The sequence below is a fragment of the Pezoporus occidentalis genome, unplaced genomic scaffold (genome assembly GCF_034315485.1).
Source record: "Pezoporus occidentalis ecotype Australia unplaced genomic scaffold, CSIRO_AGI_Poc_V1 ctg8, whole genome shotgun sequence".
NCBI lineage: Eukaryota > Metazoa > Chordata > Aves > Psittaciformes > Psittacidae > Pezoporus > Pezoporus occidentalis.
This window is the reverse complement of record NW_026916158.1, coordinates 4,871,423-4,899,320: the sequence shown is the minus strand read 5'-3', so window position 1 is coordinate 4,899,320 and position 27,898 is coordinate 4,871,423. Positions and strand designations below refer to the sequence as shown.

General features: G+C 43.2%; 1 protein-coding gene and 1 long non-coding RNA gene across 7 annotated transcripts in view; both read right to left on the bottom strand.

Annotated features, from left to right (window-relative positions):
• LEKR1 (leucine, glutamate and lysine rich 1) overlaps positions 1-14,435 on the bottom strand; it is a 63,135-nt gene extending 48,700 nt beyond the window's left edge. For 2 of the 6 annotated variants that reach the window (XM_062603059.1, XM_062603056.1), the window contains exons 1-3: positions 13,749-14,139; positions 4,512-4,562; positions 1,454-1,668 (exon numbers count right to left, since the gene is read on the bottom strand). In XM_062603059.1, coding sequence (XP_062459043.1) covers positions 1,454-1,668; positions 4,512-4,562; positions 13,749-13,796 — 314 coding nt within the window. In that variant the 5' untranslated portion in view covers positions 13,797-14,139. Of the gene's footprint in view, positions 1-1,453; positions 1,669-4,511; positions 4,563-13,748 lie in introns of all 6 variants that reach the window. The other 4 variants (XM_062603053.1, XM_062603055.1, XM_062603057.1 and 1 more) reach the window with 4 other exon arrangements.
• A 7,445-nt stretch (positions 14,436-21,880) lies between these two features.
• Positions 21,881-26,234, bottom strand: LOC134155640 (uncharacterized). Its single transcript, XR_009961653.1, has 2 exons — positions 22,883-26,234; positions 21,881-22,155 (listed from the first exon to the last, which is right to left on the bottom strand). It is a non-coding gene; the product is annotated as an uncharacterized LOC134155640 (long non-coding RNA).
• Between the last annotated feature and the right edge of the window lie 1,664 nt (positions 26,235-27,898).

Here is a 27,898-nt window from a genome sequence, read left to right as displayed (position 1 = left end):
GCACTCTTCAGAAATACAATGTTAAACCAAAGAAAACACTAAATATTGGGGGAGATGGAGGATATTTAGTTCAAATAAACAAAAAAAAAACAAAAAAAAAACAAAAAAAAAACATGAGCGGATTAATCTACATGTGTTTTGTTTAACTTTGTGTGAACTTATCTTTTAAAATGAATCTTTTATTAGTAATGTTACCAAACACAAGATTAACTAAATCCATTAACAGTAACATCAAATTCTTAATAGTATTTGAGTGATATGCAAAAAAAATTTAAAAATAAATAAAAATTTAAAAAAAAAAAAATAGACAAGCTGTAGTTATTTCCTTTGCAGTGCTTCCAAAGTATTCTAGTCCAATCTTTTGAGAGGACCTTAACACTCCAAATGTCCCATGTTACCAGTTCTAGATCACTTGCTACTAGTCATGAAAGAAACAACTCTACTTGGAGGCTTCAGAATCAAAATGACTGAACTGGTAATTAAAGTTATAATTTTATTCTTAAAAAACTTCTGACAACAGCTTGATTCAGATAAGCAAGAAATTACCAGGAAGCTTCCAATGCCCTTGTTTGCACTGCATTATGCTATCAGCAGTCAATATTAGCAACTACATTTTTATAAAGTATCTTTTACTAGCCAACTATAAATATCAATTTTTATAGTCACACTGTAAACAATCAAGTATGACTTCCTGTTCTAAGCTTAAAGTTATCATGATGTGAATCTCTACACTTCTGTACTACTTGATTACTACACTTGTGTAGAACACAAGAAAAGCACGTAAGTATGAGCTGAAGGAGAACACACTTAAAGGTTTTAATCATTGCACCCTAAATTTATAAACATGGCTCTGAGGTCTATTGTTAACTACTGGAGTCCTTAAGAGCACAAAATTCCCCTTTAATTGGGATCTTCACATACCTGCCAGTAAGCATTTGCAAACTCCTGTTCCTGGGGAACAACACCACAAGCAGTACCCAAGATTTACATGATTGCTTTAATGTTCTGTATCATCCCTTCACAGAGTGAACTGTAAGCTTCTCATACTAAGACTGCTGGTGATTCTTTACCATGTTACTATGACACAATAAGTAAAAATTTCAGAACTGGGAAACTCCCAATGTTGTGGAATTTAATTTAAAATACTACAATTTTATTATGAAATAAGAAGATTAAATATTTGATGATTTCCTTTTGGGAGTGTGTTCAGGTGAAATGCCTCCGAAATGTCTTTTGGCCTTTCCTTTATTTCAAACATATTGACTGTTTCTAAACATGAAGGAATTCAAAACTTGCTTTCAGAGACTACTACGAAAGATAATTTAAATTAGTATTACAGTATACATGCTACATATGGTAAAAGAAAGACAAATCTTATTTTAAACTTCTTCAGAATTAAATTACCTAATACACATAAACAAGAATAACATCAGACTAGGTAATATGTTCTCACCTTTCTGTTTTTGATTCATCGTCAGCTCGATAGTGCTCAAGGTCTTGGTAAAGAGACTGCAATTCTGCTTGAAGTCCTTTTTCCCGTTCTATACTTCCTTCATAAAATTTAATCTCCTTTTCCATTGCTTTTACTTTTTCTTCCATCACCCTAAATTCATGAAGTATCAAATAGCTGACTCCACAGTATTTACATACTGTCTCATCCCGGGACATCTAGAAAGAGATAAAATTATAAGACTGTTAGTAAGAAAAGTTGAACTAAAAGGCCAACCTGAATGACACTAAATAATAATAATAAATCTGAATAATTTAAACCATTTACTGCTCTGGAGCATTTATGTTCAGATGATGCTACTGCTTTAACATAAAAAAAAAATACAAATTTTAAACTGAATTCTGAACTGAAGTACCTCTGAATTATGTCTGATGTATTAAAATAAAATGCTATGTTTTACAAAATTATCTCCTTAATGAATTTGTGATTGCCTGAGCCAGAAAATGTTATTTACTGTGGCTTTTTGACAAGTCATATCCAACTTAAGTAGGCAAGATGAGAAGTGGAAAGTAAATTACATAATCCAGCAATCTTTACAAAAATAATTCAAATGAGTAAGGGACTAATTACTATGAAGTAGTGCCCATGTCCTTGAGTGTTGGGGAAAATGTAACCCATTTACTAGGTATGAAGTAATCAAACACTAAAAAAACACACAGAGTACATAATATACATCTAATTGAAAGACCTTTTCTTAAATTGAGAAACATACTTTTGTAAGTGATCAAATTATTAAGCTTTGCAGTAAGGCTTCATAAATACAAACAGATACACATGCTCTGACTTTGACACACATGTTATTCAATGTATCAGTTATTCCTAATCATTTTAATCATTTTCACTTCCAGAAAAAAATGCTCAATTTACAAGTGATGCAGAATTGAACCTGCAGAAGAAATGGGTATAGAGTAAATAAATCAGCCACGCCGAGCCAAGAAGGTCTGACACTTCAGTAGGGGGCATGGAAGCACCTGCATACCAGCACAAATCACTGTTTCCTGAGCGTAACAGGTCCTATCCTGTTCTTGTGTCACAGCATAAATGCATTTCAGATGGATAGAATTAAGACTAGATCAGAGGAGACTCATAATATAGCTAAAGAAACAACCTCAAAGCAAGAAATATAAAAAGGTATTGGTAAGCTTGGAGATGTGAAAGATGGAAAATGGGTGGCAGCTGAAAGAGCAGTTGTGTGTTTGTGTATTGAGAGATTAAAACAACCTTTAACCTTTCTTGCAATTATCAATTGTTTACAGGATTTTGCATAATGGCTTATGAAAATCAGAAAGCTGGAAAACTGCAAGCAGTTTAAGTCAAAGAATGTAACAATTCCTTGTTTTACAGGAAAAGAAAAAAAAAGACATTTTGAGACATTGGGATAAACTGAACGGAATCAGATGACAGAAAACAGCTTTCAAAAATTATAAACTACAGACTCATGATCTCATGATTCAAATACAGCTTGATAAAAATGGTATTTCAGGATGCCCTGGAATTACCAGGCCAAGCTTTATTTAATCTCAATTCTCATTTCTTAGGTTTGCCCCAGTTTAAAATACCCCTAGTTACAGTTGCTGTGAATGAGCTGAAAATGCAAGTTTATTTTTCCTGGCAGCGGCAAACTGTGCTTGGAAATATGAAACTGTTATTCAGGATAACTACCATAAAGTTCCAAAGCCTTAAAATTACTATATTGAAAAAGGACAAAATGAGCTGCTACAAGGAGCACAGGAGGGGGGCTCTTATCCCAAAAAGAACATTGTGCTCTCATGCAGCACGACCACTGCTGTCTTTCAAATAAACAGTTACAGAAATTTCACTGGGTACAAGGATTAAAATCAAAATAAAACAATTGGGGTCCTACGCTGAAAATGTTCTATGCAAATAGTAACAGTTTTTAGTTTCCAAGTTCAATTTTGTTATTGAACTTAAAAATAAATGAAGTCATACAACAATAAACACTATCTCTCTGGACATAGTAAGAAATGGGTCTCGCTCTTCTTCACTTTCATTCCTCGGGTGAAATAAAAACTTGAAAGGATTTCAGATCAGGTTGGATTTTTAAAGTATTTGCTACATTGCTAAAAAAACACAGGAAAGCCAGAGGCCTTATATTATAGCAATAAAGAAACAAGTTCTGTCTTTTAATCAGAACCTTGCTTCTGTACACGCACAATTACCCTGCAACCACTGCAATATACTGTATATAGATTGATCTAGTTTTAAAAGATTTATCTGTAGTGTAAATTAGCAGTTTCCTAATACCAGTATACAAACTTGGCATGGGTTGTGTGATACTTAAAAGGCAAGCTAGGCCAAACTAAATTCCATGCTACAGAACATTAACACCAATAAGCAAGCCAACTAATTTAAATCCATGTATGCCCAAAATGCCCAGAAAAATAATAGGATGCAGGTGAAAGTGAATAGCTCCAAAAGAGCAAAGCCTGAACTGGTGAGAGCAAGAGGTGTACACTAATATGAATTCTTATCCTAAATCCAAGATTCCTCTCTCATGCGCACAGTGGTCAAACCACAAGCAGGACTTTCTCCTTTATCTATTTCTATTTCTCCTCTTCTTAGCATTGTCAAAATCACAACCTGAGTTCTCCTTGCTGATGCTCAAAATACCTCCTGAAATTCCTAAGCTGGCTGGATATTTTTTTCAGAAGCTACTGCAGTTTCACACAGACAGGTACAGAGAAATGCTGTCAAGCTGTAGATGCCAATTCCATTCAGCCAAAATGCTGACAAAGCTATCTTAGGGCTACACCAATTTTAAGATCAGAGCCAGAAAGTATTCTATAGCTTTGAAGACTACTTAAAACCAAAACATTTTAGGTTTTTGCACAGTTTCCAAGAGAAAAAACATTATCTATATGCGTATTTCTCTATTGTCACCTTTTTTTTTGTGAACCAGAATGTCTGATCATTTATAACCAATTCTGACTGTGAGGGCAGAAATATTTAAGTGTCTGAAAGTTTTTGGAAGACAACCTACCTGGTTGTCTAAGTTCCCCACTGAAGAAAACTCTGGAGTGTGAGGGTAGCCCTTTTCAGATATCAGATAATCCATAAAGGAAGAGAGATTTATAGAGAAAAGAGTCCATTAGACCTTGTATCTTACAAGGTCTAATGGAATGATTAACCAATACACAACTATTACACAAAAATCTGTAGGAAACAAACCTGCATTAGTTCTTTTGCTTACAAGGCTACCTTTTCTGGAATAATATTACTTTTGAGTAAACATGAAGAATGTGCGTTACATACACAATGATTTACATTCTCAGATTCTATATTTTACTATTTACATTTTATCAGAAGACTGTTTTCACCTTCTCAAACTCGAAGTTGACATGGACAGTGGGATTGAGTGCGCCCTCAGCAGGTTTGCCGATGAAACCAAGCTGTGTGGTTCAGTTGATACACTGGAGGGAAGGAATGCCATCCAAAGGGACCTTGACACGCTTGTGAGGTGGGCTGATGCCAACCTCATGAAGTTTAACCATGCCAAATGCAAGGTCCTGCACCTGGGTCGGAGCAATCCCAGGCACAGCTACAGGTTGGGCAAAGAAGAGATTCAGAGCAGCCCTGCTGAACATGAGCTGGCTTCAGTGTGGGCTTGCAGCCCAGAAAGCCAACTGTATCCTGGGCTGCATTAAAAGGAGCATGACCAGCAGGTCGACAGAGGTGATCCTGCCCCTCTACTCTGCTCTTGTGAGACCTCACCTGGAGTATTGTGTGCAGTTCTGGTGTCCTCAACATAAGAAGGACATGGAACTGTTGGAACAAGTCCAGAGAAGGGCCACAAGGATGATCAGGGGACTGGAGCACCTCCTGTATGAAGACAGGCTGAGGAAGTTGGGGCTGTTCAGTCTGGAGAAGAGAAGGCTGCGTGGAAACCTCATAGCAGCCTTCCAGTATCTGAAGGGGGCCTATAGGGATGCTGGGGAGGGATTCTTCATTAGAGACTGTAGTGATAGGACAAGGGGTAACGGGTTAAAACTTAAACAGGGGAAGTTTAGACTGGATATAAGGAGGAAATTCTTTCCTGTAAGGGTGGTGAGGCACTGGAATAGGTTGCCCAGGGAGGTTGTGAATGCTCCATCCCTGGAAGTGTTCAAGGCCAGGTTGGACAAGGCCTTGGGTGATATGATTTAGCGTTAGGTGTCCCTGGCCACAGCAGGGGGTTTGGAACTAGATGATCTTAAGGTCCTTTCCAACCCTAATGATTCTATGATTCTATGAAGTAGGGAAAAGAAAAATATAATCAGGGGCAAAGCACAGTTTGGTAAGAATAGAAACAGAAACTGTGAGAGCTCTAATTATAAAATGGAATCTGTATGTCCTTAGCAGTGAGAACAAGCAGTGAATAGAAAGGAAAAAAAAAAAATCAATTAGGAATTCAAAAAACAAACATAAGTTAATTTTAGTATTGTGCTTTTGGTCAGGCTGGACAGCGAAATTCAGAACAAACAGGACTTGAAAAGGGAACAGAGGGATACTAAAAACCCCTGCTATTTGAGTTAGCAAGATAGTACTGCATGCACAGTAACAACATGAAACCAAAACCAAACTCATAAGGATAAAGTGTTTGGACTAGGAAGATATTTGATCCATAAGGTTTTGAGCTACAGTTCTGATACACATTACACCAGATGCTATAAAGAAAGGACAAGAGCTACGGCCAAAACAAGCTGTATCACAAGGTAGCATTTCTAGTTGTTCCACTAGAACATCTCTGGGAGTAGTTTCAACTCAAGAGCTGCGTCTGATTTTGGAAGAACTACCATTATTCCATGGTTACATAGATTTCTTTAGCTACCAAGGGCAATTGCAGAATTGAGCCAAGATGGAAGTCACTCAAATTACATCTGTCTGACTCAATACTGTAAGTATCTGTAGAGCAAAAGCCATAAGGAATAAAATAAAAAATAAAAGTTACTTTGATGGTCTGGACCAGTTTTAGACTTTTGACTGTCACGACAGGAATTTTTATCCGTTCAACTTGACCACATAACTACAGGATACATCAGTCTGTGCATGGCTACTCTTCTACTCTGATATCCCAGATTCCACCCATGAAAATTACCATGATAAAGAGCTAAATTCTTGTTAAAAGGAAAATTATCCACTTTCTCACTTAGCAGTGCCTTGGAAATACAACATCCCACATATGAATCACTTATGCTAGAAACAGTCCATTACAAGCAGCTAATAAATAGCCGTGACTCTTAAAAGCCAGTCCTCAATTAATGAGATTCTTTAAAAAAGCTTTAAATACATTTCTGTGCACCTAAAATAAAAACACAGAGCCATGAGCACAGATGTACTCCTTGTACATTAATTTTACGGCGCAGGGAAGGGAGAGTCTAGGGCAACTGCAGCACTCACCATTCCACTTGCATGACCAAGCACTCCGCAGGCACATAAACCAGTAGTAACAGCTCTTCTCTTTCCCCAGTCAGTCTGTCAGGACTGAGACTGATTTAGCAAGGACTGGCCAAATAACAAAAAAACAAACCACACTTGTAGAAGAACAATACATAAAATTCAGGGGGGAAAAAAATCATTATGCTGCAGCTGGGTGCTCTTAAAATTATTCCTGAATATTGATTGTTTTATTCTATCTCTACTTGATTCTACCTTATTATTGGAATCTACTTTACTTTTTATTTTTCTGAATCTAGTTTTCTGTTTTACTCCTCCTCTCCCATACTACTTTGATTTCTCTCATGCTGTTTGTCCTTCTCCTGACAAACCAGCCAATCCCTATTACACACACACACACACACACACACAGAAGTCATTACTCAAACCACACAACTGATTTTCTAGGAAGAAAGTGGAGTCTTCTGCTGCATATGCAAAACCAAAGAGGCATTTGATTGAGATTGATCTTTTTCTGTTCAATGATTTCTGAGAATCTCAATAGAAACTTCACTTCTTTAAAAGTTTATTGTGAGCTGAATTTTCAGTCAGCATCTACTCAGAAGGTAATACAAATTGGATGCTAAGCCATGCTTCAAACATACTTATTTGTTCCACTTCCATAAAATATTAGTTGCAAAATAAAAGTCACAGTACTTGCTTTGCATACATATGTATAGCGTAGAAATAGGCTTGTAGTAAAAACTGAATATCCTGCTCTCAAAAGTCTCATTCAGAACATGCTCTGAAATAATCAGTTTGTAATTAAAGGAAGCAATAATTGGATTTCAGGTAGCTTTAATTTTTTCCTGCCTGTGAGTAAAGCAGACTAATGAATCATAAATGCACTATACTGCACTGTTCATAACTGCACACATTCACACAAGCCCTGCAAATATCCAACACGTGTCCAACAGCACGGACCTTACAGGGGCTCCTAAACGCATTCAGGATGTGTTACAGCACACTCCAGCAATCTACGCAATGCATGGCATTGCAACAAAACGTGATACTTGTGCAGACAAAAGATAATTTAGCCCACTGTTAATCATTCTTTGCCTGACAAATACTGAGTTTTTGCATCTGTAGTTGCAGCAGTTGTGGAGCCCCTCCTAGCTACAACCCAATTGCATGTGATGTAAGAGTTACTGCAATCCCTCCAATTCCTAGCAACTTACTTGGACGCTGATTGCAAAGAGGGTAGAAAAGCTTAAATGTAGCGAATACAGCCCTAGCCTTATAAGTATACCAACAGATAAAAATGCTTTGCTGCCCTACGTGACCATGAGGGACTCCAGAGTTCCTACACTAAGAACAGAAGATTGTTATCCAAGTTCAGAAGATGTGCTTTCACAAATCACCTAATACCTCAATACACAGTGGTAACAAAGCAGGCTACCTTTAGTATCTGAGAGCTGGTTTTCGCAAATCAACTATGGGGTCATGGGTATAAAGTTCACAGCTGAGAGCAGCTCTTTAGGCTGTAACGTGGGCTTATACCAAAAATAAGCAGATACTTTCTAACATTTTCAAAGCACATTACAGTCACTCAGAACGTTCACATCCTTGGAGCCTGACATCCCAATAAAACCCAAATGTAAAAATAATTAAAGCCAAATACTGAAAATCTCAGTGGACACAGCAGCAACTCATGAACATCTTCTCCAGAAGCATTCATAAGGTGCATGACAACAGGCCTCTGAAGAGACATCCTGCAATTCCATAGGCATACTACCATGCTCATTTGCAGGGCACAAATGGAAATGCTGCTGTTTCTAAATCCATATTGATACCAGCATTTAAGTACTATGTATGCAAATATTTCATTTGCTTCTACAAAGCCAGTCTTAGTGGATGGGACAGATTCCTTAGCTAATTAATGCAACTGGAACTATGTAAGAACCTATAAAATAAAATAACCCCAGTTCAAAGACAGCAAGAAAAATTGAAGATAATGTGCTCATAAAGATACTATAATATGCCCAATCTATAGTACACATGGCAAATCTATTAAGTAACTATTTGCTACTAGTAACGCTCATGTTTTGCAGATAGCTGGGTATCACAGAACGTTCTGTACCAATGTGTAATACAGCTTAAAAATTCCTGTTCTGCTTCCTTTCTTAAGCGCCTAGTGTGAGAACTACTGATCTGTAAGGGTATCTTCTGCTCAATTAATTTTATGATTCATGTTAAACAAAGGTTATTTATTTGCCAAATAAAAAGTAATACAACTTTTATTGTTTATAGTTGTTTATTAAAAACAACTTTTTGTTTGCTGCTTTGAGGACTCAGGGTCATTTTACTGTTGTTCTGTTTCCCATTTCAGTAAGATCTTCAGGACAAGACTCCATATTTCCATCTATTTATACTGAATGGGCAACAACAATGCTGAAACAAACACAGAACTACAGTAAGTTCACAAGCATGTAACAGATTCATCTACCACTACCAACAAACAACTAAGAATGTGATAGTCTTCTTTCCTTTTTAAGAATAATAAACCAACAACAAACCAAAAATACACACATGAAAATGCCGCACAACAAAATACACATGCAGCCACTGAAGTAAAGGAAACACTAACTTCTTTTTTACATTCCCGTGCTCTGTGATACTTCTCAGAAAGAAGTTTGATGGCATAAATTTTAAGACATTCAAATACATGAAAAAGTAGCCATTACAAGTGATCTCTGCAAAGTGTTTTCTACAGTCCTGTGACAATATAGTTAAGAGAAAATGCAGGGTTCTACTGAGACAAACCAACCAACTTAGTTGAAACGCTTGCTACTTGGCACACCAAATCTGCAAGCATCACCTCTCAGATACAAGTGTCCCTAAAATAAGGCTAAGAGGTAGAGAATACCCTCCCCAAAAACCGTCACAGAAGAGAAGCTATGGCTTGGACTTCATTTAGACAGTTTTCTAACTGACTGGGTTCTCTCTTTCCTACGAAGTTACTGATTTTCCCATGTCTGCTGCCAGAACAGCAGTGGCTGTTCCCCATATTTGCTATCACCACCACACCATGAGGCATAGCTTCCTCTGGGAAAAATTACTCCTGCTGACTTTGAACACTGACAGACATTGCTCAGTGAGGTAACCACACTGCTAACATGCAAAGCCACAACTCAGGAGGGTTACGTTTGTTTTTTTAAGAAGCAAATCATGATTGAGATCTTTACTCATAGCTAGTTTCTAAGAAGTATGCAACTATAAGTACAAAATAACACTATAAGCTTTACTATTTTAACAGACATATGGATGTTTATCCATTTGGTTTTGGTTTTTGTTTTTTTCATTAGCAGTCATCTTGCAATGCGTATTGTGTGAAAGAGGTATGAGAGTGATAGAAGGAATGAGAGAGAGAAAATCAGGGCCATGTAAAATTCTTACATGACTCTTTAAGGGAAAATTGATCAGAACATTAAGAACCAAGGTCCCAACACATCTATCATATTATTAACAAAATATCAAGAAATATATTCCCTTCTACATTAAAATTTTCTTTAAAATTTTATAAGCATAGTGGCATCACCTACTGGACCCAGTCACCAAATGGTCACTTTGTATCAACTTTTGCCATGATATTATGGCTTCACTCCAACAGGTTGTCTCACAGACTCTAGCAGTAGAACAGTCTGCAGAATACGCTGTTCCAGGTTGGCACAAGATGCTCTCTTCCCCATACTACCCTCTACAAGAGCAGTTTTGGAGGTTGCTATGTCACTGTTGCAAATATTGATAAGCAGCTTGGGAAGCTCCATCCACTAGGAGCGTAAAGGAGAAGAACGAAGAGAGCTCTGGTCTGCATCCTCTCTTTCGAGAGAGCTGCTTGATCTGTTGTCAGCACTACACCCCAACCTCCTGCAAACCAACCCAAAACAGCAAGTGAATACTCTGCAGCTGCAATCACAATGCTTAACATACTCTCTCCAGACACACATGTTCCTTTGGCCTGCAAGCTGCATGTTGGGAGCATGTGCTTGGTTTGGCAAAGCAACGTACAGCTGGCACAAGTTCTACTTATGTTCGTAGCAATTTAAAGCTAAGATTCCAAGAGAGATGTTATAAAATCCAAGAAGCAGGGAATGTGGAGGGAGTAAGAACATGTGTACATAAAAGGTAGAAAATACAAGGACAGGAAATTGTGAGAATGACTTGTATCAAGCTCTGTATCTTGTAACTATACTACAACTACAACGCAAGTCAGCTGAGTGAAGAGACAAGGAGCAGCAAAGGATATGTTAAACCCCAACACTTAACTGATCCCAAAATCCAGTAACTGTCATTGCCTTCCAGCTCGCATATCCCACATTGAGGTAAGGGCAGAATGGGTCAGGGACAGCTTATTCATGTACATAGCTAGAAATACTGTGTCTTCTGCATTCAGATTTTTTTGTTAAACATGTACTGTAGAACTGGAAGAGATCTGAAGAGATTGCCTGCCCCAGTCTCCGACTCCAAAGCAAAAAGTCTGCCTTACTCATCCCCCACATCACCACTGGAAGAATTCCACAACTCCCCTGGGTGATTTGCTCTACAGTTTCATAATATTAAAGCAAAGCAAGCCCAGAAAGGTGAGGATGAGATTAATTTGCAGATGGAGATGAAGGACAACCACCATTTTCCTACACATATGAATATTGTTACTGTGCCCTTAAGTATTTTCCAGAATAAGTACACTCAGTTCTACTATTCTTTCCTAGAAGGACAGGATTTTTAACCTCTACTGTTCTTGCTATTTTCTAAACTTTGGTCAGTCATGTTATTTTTCTTAAAGCCTGCAGCTCAGAACCAATACCTCAACAGCTCTGAAGAATAAGTAAGGCCCATGTTTCACATGCAACGCCCATACTAATAAACTTAATGGCTGCTTTCTTTTTGTAACATCTCTTTGTTAAAGTTATTCTGCTTATGACCTGATTATAGACCTCAGTGTAAGGCTTGACAAGTGGACAAGGAAGCTGAATCAGTATGTATTTTGTGTTGATACATTGGACTTACTCTTTCCAAATATGCCTTATTCTTACTAAGAATATGAAGTTTAATGCTGTTCCCAGATTGCCCACAACCCCTCCCAGACTGGCATCAGTGTATTCCTTATGGTAATCTAACATGCTAGCTCAATGAAAAACAGCAGAGACTGACAATCCTACTGAGAGAAATAATGTCACCCCTTTTCTGTTCCCACTTTGTGCCTGCACTCACATCTGCTTCCTCCCTGTGCTAGCACACGTATAGCACACAGATCAGGAACTCTTATCAGGAACTAATACAACTGAAAGACAAACAGGTGAGGTGCCACCAAACTACAGCCTTAAGTCACTCATGGAAATACTGAGCAGTACTAGATCCAGAATAATTCCCTGATGTACTTCACATGCACTTCATCCAACGACTTGGCACAATGTTTTGGTTTTTTGTTTTCCTTTATTTAGAAGTTTGCACTGATTTTTGCTAACCACCTTATCCTGTTGATGCCTGCAAACTCATTTCTAAATAAACAAACATATCTGGTGTCTTTCCTGCTACCAAAACAGCTGCTAGTGAGTCTGTAAGTTTCCCAGGCTCTTCTCCTCCCCTTTTTTAAGGGCAAGCATTCCTTTTCCTTTCCTTTGGCTATCTTACCTATCCCTGAATTCTCAGAAACCATCACTGATGGCTAAAAAACTTTCTCAAGTTTCCTGGACTATTCCAGGGAGAATTTATCCAGGCTGTGCTAGCCTGAATACATAAAGCTTTTAAATTACTTGCTAATTATTAGATGCCTACCAAAAATTGAGGACAACTGGGTGTAAAAACTTCATAGTGTTACAAAAAGTGACTCATGTTCCACTTGTGTGCATCATGTGGCATTTAAAGAGCCTCCTCATAAGCTACCCCACATAAATAGCAGCATTGTTAACATTGATAATAATCCATCTCCCAAACAAAGCAACACCCTCACACACAAAGAGAAGATACAAGAAAATAAGAAGGGGAATGTCCCTTCCTATCTGTATTGACACTGCTTTGGAACAATTACACGTTATGCTTTTCAGTCATTCCAAACTTAGGGCAACAAAACATGTCACATGGGGTAAAATTTGAAACTCACATACCAGTGACAACGCCATTACAAAATGAGCACGTTCCTCTACAGTGTTCATAGAGTCATAGAACAGTTAAGGTTGGAAAGGACTTTAAGATTATCTAGTTCCAACCCCCTTGCCATGAGGTTGTCATTAGTGTGTAAAATATATATTCATATAAATTCATTTATGTTCATATTAAAGTAGTACAGCCTGGAAAAGAGAAGGCTCCAGGGAGAACTTGCAGCAGCCTCCCAGTACTTGAAAGGACCGACAAGAAAAATGGAGAGGGACTTTTTACAAGGACCAGTAGGGACAGGACAAGGGGGAATTACTTTAAACTGACAGAGATGAGACTGAGATTAGATATTAGGAAGAAGTTCTTCACTCTGAGGGTGGCGGGACACTGACAGAGATTGCCCAGAGAAGCTGTGACTGTCACATCCCTGGCAATGTTCAAGGCCAGGCTGGACGGGGCTTGGAGCAACCTGCTCTGGCGGAAGCTGTCCCTGCCTGTGGCAAGAACTAGGTGATCTTTAAGGTCCCTTCCAACCAAAACACATGAACATTTGTCATATGTAACAAAACCTAGAACACACCCAATCTAAAACAAGGAGCAAGATGTATGAGATATGGTACTGGAATTCAAAGGCCGGTAAAATAGTCCTGAATCACTGGCTTATGTGGTCTCCAAACACCGTTTTGTTTTTCATACTGCCACTGTTTCATACCTTGCGAATTTCCTCAGGCAGCATGTAAATGGGGACGTGCCGCTCCATATCCTCCCAAAACTCGGCAGTGGTGTCAGGGAAGCTGCCGGAGGTCACACAGTTAGAGCCTGCCCTCAACAGCGGGGCCGCACGTCTCCTCTGCCCCACACACCCACGCTACACGGGGCTCAGGCCAGTCCCCAGTGGCCTCCCCACTCCCGCACCGTCTTCTCAGAGCAGACTGGGAAGCAGCCGCTGCGCGCAGGCCACGGCGGGGAAAAGAGAGAGGAGGGAACGACGACCCTCCCTGGGGCACGGCAGTGCGGAGCCCCAAGGCCCGGGACAGCCAAAGGGAAGCGGGGACAGGGGAAAGCGGCCGAGCGGCCATTTTCTTACCGCGGCTTCCTCCGTCACCACGGCAACGGCGCGCGGTGGCTTGTGGCGGGGGTGAGAGCTCCTCCCCAGCGCCCGGGCACAACTGACCGGCCCGAGGGGCAGTTAATAACGGGGAACAGGAGGAGCTGCGCTGCCGGAGCTGGAGCTGGCTATTAAGGGGGAGGAAACCGGCGTAAACGCCGATGTTGTTTCACTGCAAAGCCTTTGTTTCATGTGAGCTGTCATCCCAAAACCGGCCCTCACGCCCAGGTCAGTTACGTGACAAAATGTGCTCAACCTCTGCATGAAGTGGGTTTGCACTGTCAGAAAACAAAAAAAAAAAAAAAAGAAAAAGGGGGGGAGGTGGCCTGGGGGTCCTGGTGGACACAGGCTCAATAGAAGTGAAGAGTGTGGAGCTGTGGCAAAGAAAGCCAGCAGAATGCTGAGTCACATCAGCCAAGGCATCACCAGCAAAGATAGAGATGTTATTGTCCTACTCCATTCAGCGCTTGTCAGGCCACAGCTGGAATACTGTGTTCAGTTTTGGTGCCTGTTATCCAGAAAAGATGTGGACAAGCTGGAGAGGGTCTAGAGAAAGGCCACAGAGATGATCCAAGGACTGGAAAGCTGTGTGATGAAAGACTCAGAGAGCTCGGATTGTTCAGCCTTGAGAAAAAGTGGCTCAGGGGAGACCTTATTACCATGTTCCAGTATTGAAAGGGTGGCTACAAGGAAGACAGAGACTCCCTTTTTACAAGGAGTTACGTGGAAAAGACGAGAGGTAATGGGCACAAGTTAATCCTGGGGAGAGTCCAGTTGGACACAGGAGGAAAATTTTTTAACAATGAGAACAATCAGCCATTGGAATAATGTCCCCAGGGGCATGGTAGATTCCCTAGCACTGGACACGTCTAAGATTTGGCTGGACAGGGTGCTGGGACATCTAATCTAGGTCATGCGTTGCCTAGAAAGGTTGGACCAGATGATCCTTGAGGTCCCTTCCAGTATGAGTTCTATGATTCTATGACTTACTGAAATCCACTTGGGTTCACAGCAACACAATAAAAATAAATTAGGAAAAGATATGACAATCGGGAGTTTTCAGTATAACCCTGTTTCAATGGAATTCTTTTCACATTCTACCCTCCCCTCCTTTTCATCGCTGATTATTTTACATACAGCCCCTTCAAAGCAGGCCAAAAAATTGAGCTGCTGTTTTGAGACTCAGGCTTTCCTGCATCCCATCAGCATTTTTTCAGCAGCCATTTGCTCCATCCCCATGCTCCCCAGCACACTTGGGTTTCTCCATCTGAACCTGATGCAGACTTTTGATGCTGTGGATGAGAGGCCATGAGTGCAGTTGGGCTGCTCACCAGAGCTGATTTCCTATATGCCCAAAGCATTTCCTACGTATCCAAAGCATTTTCTGTATGCCAAAGCAATCCTGACATGCCCAAAGCATTCCCTACAAGCCTTATACGGAAAGCTAGCATCCCCCCCCCCCCCCCACCCCCCCAAGAAAATAATTAAGCAACAGCCACTAAAAACTGTAAAGAGGCCACCATGAAAAATGAGGCTACTTTCCACCAGCCTTGCTAACCTGATTTAATTTATGCACAACTCGCTCTTTGCTGCAAAGGTTCAGTCTCTGGGGCAGCATCAATAATGTTTCTTGGAGCAGTGCTGTGCAGCTGAGCAGAGGGGGGAAGAGCTTGCTATTTGAGAAGACAGTGAATTTTATTGGAAAAAAAGAAAAATGGGGGTGTTGGTTGACAAGAAGCTCAACATGACCTGTTGTGCAGTGTGTGCCTGCAGCCCAGAAAGCCAACTGTGTCCTGGCCTGTATCACCAGCAGCAGGACCAGCAGGTCAACAGAGGGGATTCTCCCCCTCTACTCCACTCTTGTGAGACCCCACCTGGAGCACAGCATCCAACTCTGAAACCCCCAACACGGACATGGACCTGTGGGAGTGAGTCCAGAGGAGGTAGATGATGCTCAAAGGCCTCGAGCACCTCTCCTATGGAGACAGGCTGAGAGAGCTGGGGTTTTTCAGCCTGGATAAGAGAAGGCTCCAAGGAGACCTTATAGCAGCTTCCCCGTGCCTAAAGAGGCCGACAAGAAATCTAGAAAGGGAGTTCTTACAAGGGCATGTAATGTCAGGACAAGGGGGAATGGCTTTAAAACTGAGAGAGGGGAGATTCAGATTAGATATTAGGAAGAAATTCATTATTGTGAGGGTGATGAGGCAGAAGTTGCCCAGAGCAGCTGTGGCTGCCCCATCCCTGACAGCGTTCAAGGCCAGGTTGGACTGAGCTTGGAGCACCCTGATCTAGTGGAAGGTGTCCCTGCCCATGGCAGGGAGGTTGGAACTGAATGAGCTTTAAGGTCCCTTCCAACCCCAACAATTCTGTGATTCGATGAAAACTGCATGAGCAAGAGCCGGGGGGTGCGGGGTGCCGGGCAAGGGAAAGAACCAGGCACGCGGTGCTCCCCGTCACCCCCCGTCTCTGCAGCACGGTCCCACGAGTGACTGCCTTCCCCCACCCCGCCCTCGCGTGTGTTGCCGTCGTGACCCGCTCCACCTTGCGTGCCGGCCTCCGTGCTGCGCTGCATCCTTAATCCCCGGGTTGGCAGCAACCGGAGCCGCATGCCCCAGCCCCCCCCCCCCCTCATTTAACCTTTTCCTGATCCCACGCGTGTGAAGGGCCGCTCGCCCCCCGCAGAGGCACTTAATTAAGAGCGACGTTAACAGCGAGACTGGGAAGGCAGCGGCTTTGATCGGCTGGAGAGCTGGGGGCGGGGGGAGAGGGGGCGCTCGGCCGCGCCTTGCCGGCATATGTTCTCCCTGCGTGATGGCGGCGGCGGCAGCGGGGGGTGGCGGGCCGTGCGCCCAGCGCCTCTCACGCGATGGCCGCCTATCGTGCCGGGGAAGGGTGTCGTGCGGCGCGGCGGTGAGATCAGCGCGGATCTCCGCGGCGGGGGCGGGGAGGAGCGGCAGTCACGCAGCGGCGGGAAAGGCGGTGGAGTAGTGACTGATCCCCCCTTGGCCCCGGCGGCTCCCGCTGAGGGTATCCAGTCCTGGGGTTGGGAGACCGTGTCCAGGGGGGTTAACGGGAGCCTGTCCTGGGGGTACTTTTCTTTGTCCTTTTTATGCAAGCATGTCAAAAGCATGGGGATTGGAACTAGATGAGCTGTAAGGTCCCTTCCAACCCAAACCGTTCTGCGATTCTGTGGCTGAAGAGAGCCTGTGCTAGGGGTGCTGATGCCCTGGTGGGAAGCACGGTGCAGAAGTTGCTCAGGCCATGCTCTGCTCTGAAGTGGCTCTTTCACACCTGCAGGAAGCCCACACAGGATCCACACTCTTTCATGGGCCCTCCACCCCATCCATGCATCCGGGTGGCCTAGGACTCCAGTGGGTTGAGGGGGGGTCTGCCTGCCCCTGCCCGGTTGCAGGGAGGCCAGCGGCGGTCCAGCCGTGCCTCACGGTGTGGTGTGGCGGCAGGCCTGCGTGCGTGCCAGACTCAGTGACCGGGACCGCTCGAGATCAGGTTCCCGGCAGTGTGAGCAGCTCCAAGGACAAACGAACAGACAAGAAATGAGTGCGTGACACGCAGCAGTCATGAGCCAGCTATTTCCATTGTTTTCTGGCAGGCTTTGTACCTTCTCAGACACACGTGGGAAGCCTCCCGCTGCTTAGAAATCCCAGCCCCCGGGAGCAAAGTCCATGCCCAGTGTGCAGCTATGGAAAAAGGCTAATAAACACAAACACTCTCTTCCCACAAAGCAGGAGCACCCGGGGTGTGTCTGTAAGGGTGAATAGGCGTGCCTGCACCTGCAGACTTTCCTGGGTAAAAGAAATCTTGGTCTAGGCTGTCTTCCCATTTGTTCAGTACAAAGATGAACACTGGGAAGTGGTTTTGCAGCGTTGTCTGTAAACAGCTCCTCTGGGAGAATGCTGCCAGTTCCAGTTTTGCTAGGGAGGAGCAGAGCTCAAACGCTTATCGCTCAGACTTGCTGTGCCGTAGGGGGGGGGGGGGTGTTGGGGGGTGGAGATGGAGGAGCAGGAGGGGTCCCTGTGCTGGGGCCTGCTGCAGAGGCTGACACGAGGAGGAGAGATGGCAGGAGACGTGCAGAGGGAGGGGTCAAGGGAAGGACAGGGCTTGCACTGGGTACGGCAGCGAGGTTATTTCTGGTGCTGCATGCACATTGTGTTTGTTCCCGTTTTCAGGCTGTTTTGTTTGCGAGATTTGTTTGGTTTGTTCTGCTCCTCGTCTTTGCAAATGTCACAAGGACAAGATCATGGTGGGAGAGAAGCCTCCATGTAAGGATGTTTGGACGAGAAATCTGAACATGAGGGTGACCTGGGAGTCAAGGTCAGGCAGGTCATTCTGCACAAAGGGGCAGCAGTAGAAACTCTCTAAGGCAGTGTGAAAATGGTGAAATCAGGAAAAGCATCGAGGAGCAGGGTACTGGCAGTACACGCAGAAAGGTAGGGGTGAGGTGATGGTACCAGACTCTGAAGGCACCGTGACACTAGCTGAAATAGAATGAAATAAGAGCGTGCTAATGACAATGGAGAACGCGAGGCAGAGATCAGATCCTGGGGGAGGAGATCCCAGTATTCACCCTAGACAGTGCCAAATTAAAGTCAAGCTTTTGGCTTCAAGAGCACATGAGGTGAATCAGAGGAGGAATCTGTATGATTAAGCAGCAGCTGAGTGCCAGAAGTGAAAAGCTGTCAAGGATAATATCAGGAGGGTATGTGAGGAGGACAGTGTATTTATTTGCCATGGTAGAAAAGGATCTGAAAGGGAATACAAGAAGCTTGTACTGAATCTGAGTTGGCAGCAAGAGAACTTGGGAAGGGTGCCAGGAAAAGTGTCACAGATACAAGGCTTCTGAAGTGAGAAAGGAATACGGAGTACAGAGGCAGCTTCAGCAGCCAGGTGGTTAGGACTGGGCATGGAGGGTAGGAGGGCACAGACAGCCACCTAGCAGGAAGTGATCTGGGGAGGGAATGACCAAGCAAAAGCCCTGGGAAGTTGGTGCAGAAGGTTCAAAGTTTTGTTCTTTATCTTTAAGGCATTCAAGGGCCTTGGCTCAGCATATCAGAAAGATCACCGAAATCTCCGGGATGATGATGATGGTGGCACTTCTGATGGCTCCTTGGGCAAAACAGAACTTTTACTGTAAGGGTGAGATTCATCTGTGCCAGCCAGACTCAGCATTTTCCCAGGGGCCTGCTAGGAAACCTCCAGAGGAGCTCAAAACCACCATCAATCTTTCCCCTTCTCCTTTCCCCATCCAGGAGCAGAGTGATCTGCTTTTTCCTAGTTTAAACACACAAATCTGTAGGAAGGAAAACATTTATACTGTTGGCTTTAAAAAAAAAAAAAAAAAACAACAAACCCAACAAACCTGAAAATCTTACTGAAATAGATCCTGCACACAAAGCACTCCCCACTGAGAGGGTGAGAATGGATGAAATGAGATGGATGTTACTTACGGTCTTAACTACTAGAAGAAGTATCAGGCAATGATGAAGGAGCTATGGAAACATTGTGAAACAGGAAAAGATAAAGAGAAAAAACAAATTAAGGAAGCCTGCATGTTTAGAAGACAGAGCATACCAAAGAGGATGGTGAGGCTGACTTGAATTGAAGAGGCAAGATCAGTACATATACATCATTCTGAGAGCCAGCACGCAAAAACAATGCATCGGTCTCCCAGCTGAAGTGAACGGGATTATCCATATGCATAAGGAATATTGAGAGTCTGGGTTTGAAAGCCCTGAAGTTGTTAGATCTACTGCTGACACAGTTCTGGAGCTTTACTTGGCTTCCACTCCACCACAACATAAATAAATAGTATGTATAACAGCATATAATACTTCGCAGTAGATTAGGCTACTCCTTCCGCCCCGTTACTACCTCATGATTTGCGATTGCAGTGCAATGTCCCAGCACATCCTGATAGGAAAATGCAAATGTTGCATTTCCGCGGCATGGCCTGACAATTTGCATTTATCTCCCACAAACAGATAACACCATATGTATGCTGATGGAATGTGGTTGCTACAAACTTGTTAAAATAGAGACATATACCTTGGCATGTGGAACTTGGATGAAAATAAGATTTTTCTTGCTCCACTGCTGTTATGACCAGCTGCACTGCCTTCAGCAAATGCACAGAGCAAGAGAGGGCTCAGCAGTCGTGGCCTGTGGCCACTGAAAGTAACCAGAATTGCTGCTCTGGTGCTGGCTGAGTGTCAGTTCATGAGAGCTCATGTAGTTAAATGAATTGCAGCAGGCATCACCACCATAATGCAAGAGGGACCTAGAACAGAAACCAGTGGAAGAAGTTACAAGGTGGTTGCTTCAGGTCTCTTGTCACATAAAAAGAGTGTGATGACCTACTTGGCACCCCAGTTCATCGCATTGATTTAGCTCTCATTTCTGCAAATTACCCATCAGCAAGTCATGGTTTACATAATCTGTTTTCTGCTTGTAATTACCCTAAATGGTTTAAGAAAGGAAATTTTAGGTCTTGAAGTATTCAAGAAAGAAAATACTTGCTTTAAAAGTTCTAGGTTTCTTTGCCATTCATCCTGAAAAAAGCTATTGAAAAATTTGGCCCATTTAGCAGGAGAAGGCCCAGAACTGCTGAGATATTTGAGAGCATGAGGGCAGGCTACAGTATGTTACTAGAGGTGCACACACAAAGAAGTATTCATAGCCCCTGCTAAAAGCATACCTAGTGCCAGCCTTTCACCAGCAGCGTGTTCCTTGTGAGGCTCCAAGAGAGGTTCAGCACATGGAGTGACTTTAGTTCTGCTGTGTGATTTCTGCACTGCTTCACCCTGAGGTAAGGTTTACGACAGGTTAACGTCCAGCTGTTTACCAGAGCCTGGTGCCTGTGGTGTATTTTAGCTGCCTGGCAGCTTGTCTCTAGGGAAGAGTGGGAGGTCAGCAGTTCAGAGGCAGGCAGAGAAGTGTCCTGATGTGCAAAGCAAAGTACTGCTGAGGACCGAGTCCACCCTGTCTTCCTTTGCTGACAGCAGCAGGCCTAGTCAGGAGAGCTGGCGAACTTGACCCATACAGAAAAGAGATGATTGTGAAATTGGAAGGCATTTCCCTGTCACTGTAGAGTCACTAAAGGGAGCAACCATATTTTCTTCCCGTTTAAGTAATATTTCACCAGTAGCCCTGCACCCATCTCTCGTGAAACTGCAGCAACAATTTTCAAGCCATGTTGGCAAGCCATGGTGATAAAATTTGCCCAAGCTTTTTTATGGTCTGAAATAAAGAGGCTTCCAAGCAGGCACAGGGCTGGCTGTGCTGAGCCTGGGCTCTCTGCAGGATCCTGTAGTGCCAGAGGCTGCATAAGGCTGGACTGAGAGGAGACACAGCCAAGGCCTCCTTTGCTGAAAGCCCACTGAGGCTGCAGCCACAGAGCTACAAGTGAGGGCACAGTGGAAGATTCCCCAGGTATGTCACAGGGATAAAATTGCTCCCCAGGGAATCTGGAACAGCAAGGTACAACTTTCATCAGTACATATGGAAGACTGAACCTTGCTGGGAAGTCAGGCTTGAACTGGGGTTTCATTGGAGTGACTAAGAGGGTGCTGCCACACTCTCTGGGTCCATCCTGAAGTGCAGTAGCTCATGGCTTAAACTCAAATGTATTCACGTTTCACGCAGGAGTATGCACACCCACATCACACCACACAGGGTATATTTGCAATACATAATTCTCCAATTATGCATAATACTGCAAATAAAATAAAAGTAAATTTATTCCCAGTGGTTGTGGCAAGTGCTTTAGTGATCCTCCATTTCACTGCAGAAACAATTTCATTGCAAAAGAGTTTTCATTTCAAATTGTGATGGTGAAAAGCAACAGAGTCCCCAGCTGCACCAGTAAGAGCAGCAGGCTCCAAGCATGGGGCTGTCACAGGGGATTAGTCATGTTCTTAGCCACAGGAAAGCCAAGAAGAACAAATCTTGCATCCTATGGTTAGCAGGTTCCTTTCACAGTCAGTGTTTTTCTTCCCTGAAGAATACAAGATTACACAAAAATCTGAGCTTCCTGACCTTTACCTGATGGCCTTTCTTTCCAAACATGGGAGAAAATGCTGAGTTTCTGTTTGGCAAGGTGTGCAGAAGGCCTCTAGCTAAACCAAGGAGCTACTGGTGAATGCCTTCTTCCCTCATCAGGGTCTGAGGTGCCTGGCAGCCCACTGGGCCAGGCTGGGAGCAGCTCACCAGGATAGAATCTGTCCCACTGCTCTGGCACTCTTCCTTCTTGCCATCCCTCATCAGGAGGGCACCACACTGAATAGCAGAACCCCCCTTTCTAAGGTCCAAGTCAGATAGGAATCAAAGACTGCGATTTTGGAGTTCTGCACTGTTTTACTTGCTGAGCCATATTTTACAAGCTAAGTGCTTGCAGAATAAAAGTGCTCCCATGCTGCTGTTAGCTCTTTGTGAAATACCCCTTTGAGTATACGTTACAGTATCTTAGTTGATACTGTAGTAGATACTCAGCATAGTAACTTTAAGTGCAACAATGACACAGTCACGTAAATGGAGGATCAGCACTTCCTGCTGGGGATACAAGTCACATTCCCCACCCCAAGATTAAAGGCATATTAAATATTTATATAGCTGTCACGTATAGAGGCCCCATCAGGATTAAGGTCCACAGTACTTGTGCTCTAAAAACTTATGATAAGAACCAGTCCCTGCCCTAAAAGAATGCAGCCCCAGCTCAGGCTTACCTGCTGCCTGGGTGGTGGTTTGCCTGAGCTGTTGCCCCAGTTTCATAAACTTTGTGCTTGTGGAAAGTCCAGTTATCAGTGGTACTAAAGGGGTGGAGGTTTTGTTTTAATGCTGAATTCTGGCCCCTGTTTATTTTACAGATGAGCACCCTTCACTAAAAATGCCTGACTTTTGTGAGATGCACTATTCCTGAAGTGGGCAGGATGGGAGCTGGGAAAAAAAAAAAACAAAACACAAAAAAAACAACAAAGCACACAGCACAGGGGATGCTTTCTGCATTGAGAAGTATCTCTTCTCATGGAACAACTTTTCCTGATTACAAGAAGAGGATTTATGGTAGGTAGAAGCAGAGTCCTTGACTGTGGGAGGTCTGCATTCAATTTCTATTTCTCAGACATCCTAGGCAAGTGACTGCTGCTTTCTTGTGCAACTTCTCTGCTATCAAATATTGCTGCTTCTCCCAGGCGTGTTGCAGGCATTAGCAGAGCCAAGCCTGCCTCAGGCGAGCAGCCTGTGTGTGGCAGTGGGATGGGCAGGCTTGCTCACTGCCAGTCATGGAAGTTAACCACTGGTTTCACAACTGGAAGAGGCCTCAGCAGCAGCAGGGCAGGAAGCAGAACTGGTGGCTGGAAGTGACTAAGCCCAGGACTGGGGATGGGGTGAGAAAAGCAGCCTGGCACTGCCTGTACAGGAAATCCTGGAAGCATGTGACCTTCAAGGGAAATGCAGGGATGGGATGTGGACCTCTCACAGTCTGGGACAGCAGTGGCATCAAGAGGACGTGTCTCCTAATACAAGCCTGCCTGTGGGAATACAGCCTTCCAAGTAAATACAGTCTAGTACTCAGCAGTCCAGGAATGAGTATAACATGTTCCTAACCATAATCTTTATCCACATCTGGAAGGTTATCGAATGTCTTCTAGCAACTTAAAGCCCTTGCTCCCCATGGTGCCTGCTGAGCCTGAAGTGGTTAGCTTTAGAACAACAAAGCAAGTGAGGCCAAGCTCACCGTTACCTCCAGCCTGACTTGTGGCTCATAGCACGCCATGGGAAAATCCTTACGTGAGGCTCTGGGCATAAAGCTCAATGATACAGAGCTGCAGGTAGAGCACATCACTGCAGGCCAAACTGCAGAGGAGTAAACCAAGCACAATACCTGCTGCTATTGCTGCATTTGTGCCTTTCTTTCTGTTGCTGCTTCCCATGACCTGCTTATTTATGTGCACATTCCTGTACATTATCGTGCTGCAGCACAGTGCATTAAGGAGTGCTCGGGCATTTGTGCCAGCGTATTGGCTGGAACTTCATTAGCCTCTGGGGATCTGCATGTGAGATGAGTTTAGGTCTGTAATAATCTGTTCATAGGCTGCTGCCTCACACTCTGCATGCATTTTCAGTGGTACACAAATTGCCTGGTTTGATTTGCTTTGATTAACAGGTTACCCCAGAAATCCCAGCATGGTGAGCTCTTCCCCTTGAGCACAGAGCAGAGGGCTGCTCTGAACAGCTCTGCTGACCTTTGTCCCCCTGAGAAGGATGTTCATCCCAGTGAGATAACGGCAGCCCTTTTGGCCTGTTCCAGGAACTGGCTGTCACAGTCCTTGCTGGACCACATCTGCACAGCTGTATTTTTGAGAGGCACTCTGAGGGCACTGTGCCAGGGAACTGGTGTGGTGCACTGAGAGCCTTTACCTGGCTGAAAGCAAGCTCTACAGAGTGATGCCATGCCATGCATGCTGCTGCTCTGCATTCCCAGCACTGCCTGTGCTCCCTGCCAACCATGAATGTCAAAGTGCCCGGAGCTGCCATTTTCTTTATTTTAAGGATGGCAGTGACTAGCATTTAGGTGTCACCTTTCAGAGCTCTTAAAAATAGAAGTTTAAAAATGGCTTCATGTAATCCTTACTACCTTCCTGGCTTAGAGGCTGAGAGGAAGACACCAGCCACATTAGCAATTAGAGTGTTTTGGAGCTCTGGTCCAGAGAGAAGCATAATTACAAGTTTTTTGCCCAGAACCTTTTTCCTTCACAAGCTACACAAAAAGTGGAACAACAGAACAATTCACATTTCACAGCAAAACAGAGATGGGTTGCTCAGACAGTGGCAGACCTGGAAGAGGATCTGGATCCAGAGATCCAGAGATCCAGATCCTTCAGTTCATTTCAGCCTATTTTGGTATGGGTTTCTTGCCTTGCAATAAATGTATGATCAATAAACGATAATTCTGTCAAGGTGTTAAAGGTAATTAGACATACAAGAGTCATCATTTATGTTTTCAAAGATTTAAAGATCCCTGCAGAATGACTGCCTTCTGCCAGTTCTCCTTTACAAGGATCAGAAAATACTCCCATTCCTGATTTCTTGAAAACCAGCATTTCCCAGCTGTATGTATCATCAGTAAATCAAATAGAGACAAATCTTGTCTCTCATTTCCAGTTAAGCCTGTCATGTTATATGGCACTACATAATATCTCAAGAAACCAATGCAGCTGATCTGACATGTCATTACTGCAAAAGGAAATGAAACAAATGAGGATTTATGAAAGAAGGCCCAGTTTTGGCACCAGTCATGGACTTCCTGGCTAACTGCTAATACCAAAGTGCAGATCATCTATTTTATGTTAGCAAAGGGAAATCCCAGTAATTCATACCACAGCATTGAAGCACAGGATTCTAAAAATAGCATTAAAGAGCTGGACTGGAAACAACAATAAAAATGAAAACTAAAACCTTGTCTTTTTGCTTGCTTACTTTCTTGAAAATAAGAATGTTAAATTCAATCCCAAGAGCTAATTTCAAAATGATAAGGCCTAAAAGGCAAGATGAGAATATCAGAATAGCCAGATGGCCCATGTGGGACGGCCACAGGAGCCTCTTCTCCCTGTTTGGCATGGCTTCTGCTGCAGACGTGTCCTTGGTAGATGGCAAGGTAGACGAGGTAAACAAGGCTGCTCTCCGCTGATTTGGGAAGTGAGGACAAGCAGGGAGAGGACTGATGTGCCACAGACAGTCAGGGGATAAAGATGACACCCCTAGACTCTTTCTCCCTGGGTTTTCTCATGGATCTCCCTGTCCTCCCACTCAATTTCCTCCAGAGGTCTGACTCTCTCCTTCCTCTATACCCAAATGTATTCACTGTCTCCCACCATTTTTGGCATCCCTGTGCTCAGCCTTTGCTTTGCACCAGCTGACACACTAATTAGAGCTTTTACCAAGCTAAATCAGTGTACTACAGATGAGAATGGAAGTAAGCTCCAGCCAGGGCATGGCACAATTTAAAGTAACTGGGTTTCAAAACTGAATTAATGAGATCTATGCAATTCCTCCAGAGCCGATGTTTAGCCTGTGCGTTATTTGGAGGAAGCACAATGCTGCAGGAAAGGACAGAGAGTACTGGGGTAGTTCTGAGACTTTCCAGGTCTCCAAGAATTCCCCACAAATACAGCTTTCTTTCATTTAAAAAAAAAAGTACTGAGTTGAATTTAGTAGGGTTATATACTGCCTCATGTTCCCCTTCTGCAGCTGGGTGTTCTGCAAGGGGGCAGTGGGAAGGCATCACATAGCAGAAGATAACACATTACAAGCTGGCGAACAGCAATGGGAGGCAGTTTGTGGTGGGATTCCAGCTAGATGAAAAGATTGCTACTGCACAGGGATATTTTTCTATTTAAATCTTGCATTTGCTTAGTATTTTCAAAACTTGCTTTTTTAAAAAGGAGGGTGGTTTCCCAGCCTCCATGTGCTTTATTGTGGTTTCATCATTCCTTTTCAACTGTGTTAATTTTTCCCATGATCCCGATAATTAATCTACATTGATACATGCTGAATTCAGATGCTTCACTGTTTGACCTGCAAATTCATAGTGTTTGTTCGAATACAACGCAGGTCTCTCACTCCAGGGTGCTGGGGGTGTATGGTAATACAATACAGGGCTGAGGAACAGCTTCACTGCTGAACTTGCCTCCTCTTACAGTTACATTCCCTCAAATCCACAGGGAGAGAAAGAAACAGGGAAGAATCTTTTCATGCTGAGGGCCCTTCAGATACCGTTGGGAGACCACACATAAAAACACATCTAATGTTATCCCACCATTAACGTGGGAAAAATCAAGCATCCTTCGCCCATAGAAATGATGTCAGGGGCTGCAGGTTTCTCATAGTTGTCTTAAATATGCAGTGTCTTTAAAAATACCATCTCAGGTTGTTTGAGGGTAGGTGGGACTCACAGCATTGTCCCAGGAGATGAGCAATCCTTGTAGCATAATTGTCCCAAGGAGATCCTCTGGGTGCTCTTCTACATGTGACTCCCTTTACAAGCGCCTCTTCTTTGACAGGTTGAGAAATAAATGTTTATGAGAATTTCTAGTGTTTTTCCCTCAGAAACAGTTTCTCAGGGAATTATACTGTCTGAGTGGAAAAGGTCAGGCCCATGGAGTGGAGTATTTATACAGCTGGCTGATCACATTGCCTTTGTATAGTTTTTCCAGAGGTCTAGTTATACATGGACCTACAAATTCATTCTCAAACCTGACTCGTTAAAATTCATTAAGTAAGCACTTTGGTATGGCAATATCTAGGATTACTTTTCCATATTTTTAGCATTCTTGCTGTTCCATAAAATTTATCAACTCAGAACGAAAGCTGCAGAAAGAGCGAGCTAGTAAGGTCCTCCTGTAAGGGTCTGTTCTCTGTTGGGTGTGCATATACGACTCCCATTAGTGTTAACTGGCCTTACAGAGGCACAGTAAAACCAAAATGTATACTGGAAGACCGAAAAATCTACATAATTTGTCCAGACATGTAATGATCCCTTGTTCCACAGTTGGGGTTGGTGACATCTGCCTTCAAAAGCCTCCATATAGGTTACAGATGAAAAGATGGCCAAATAAATTCAGTCATGATTTAATACAAGAAAAATAAAACCCAAACCCACTACTAGCACTCTGTATCAGGAGAGTGCTTAGTGTCCTCTTAACTTTCAGCACGTATCAGAACTGTAAATAAGATTTAAGTAC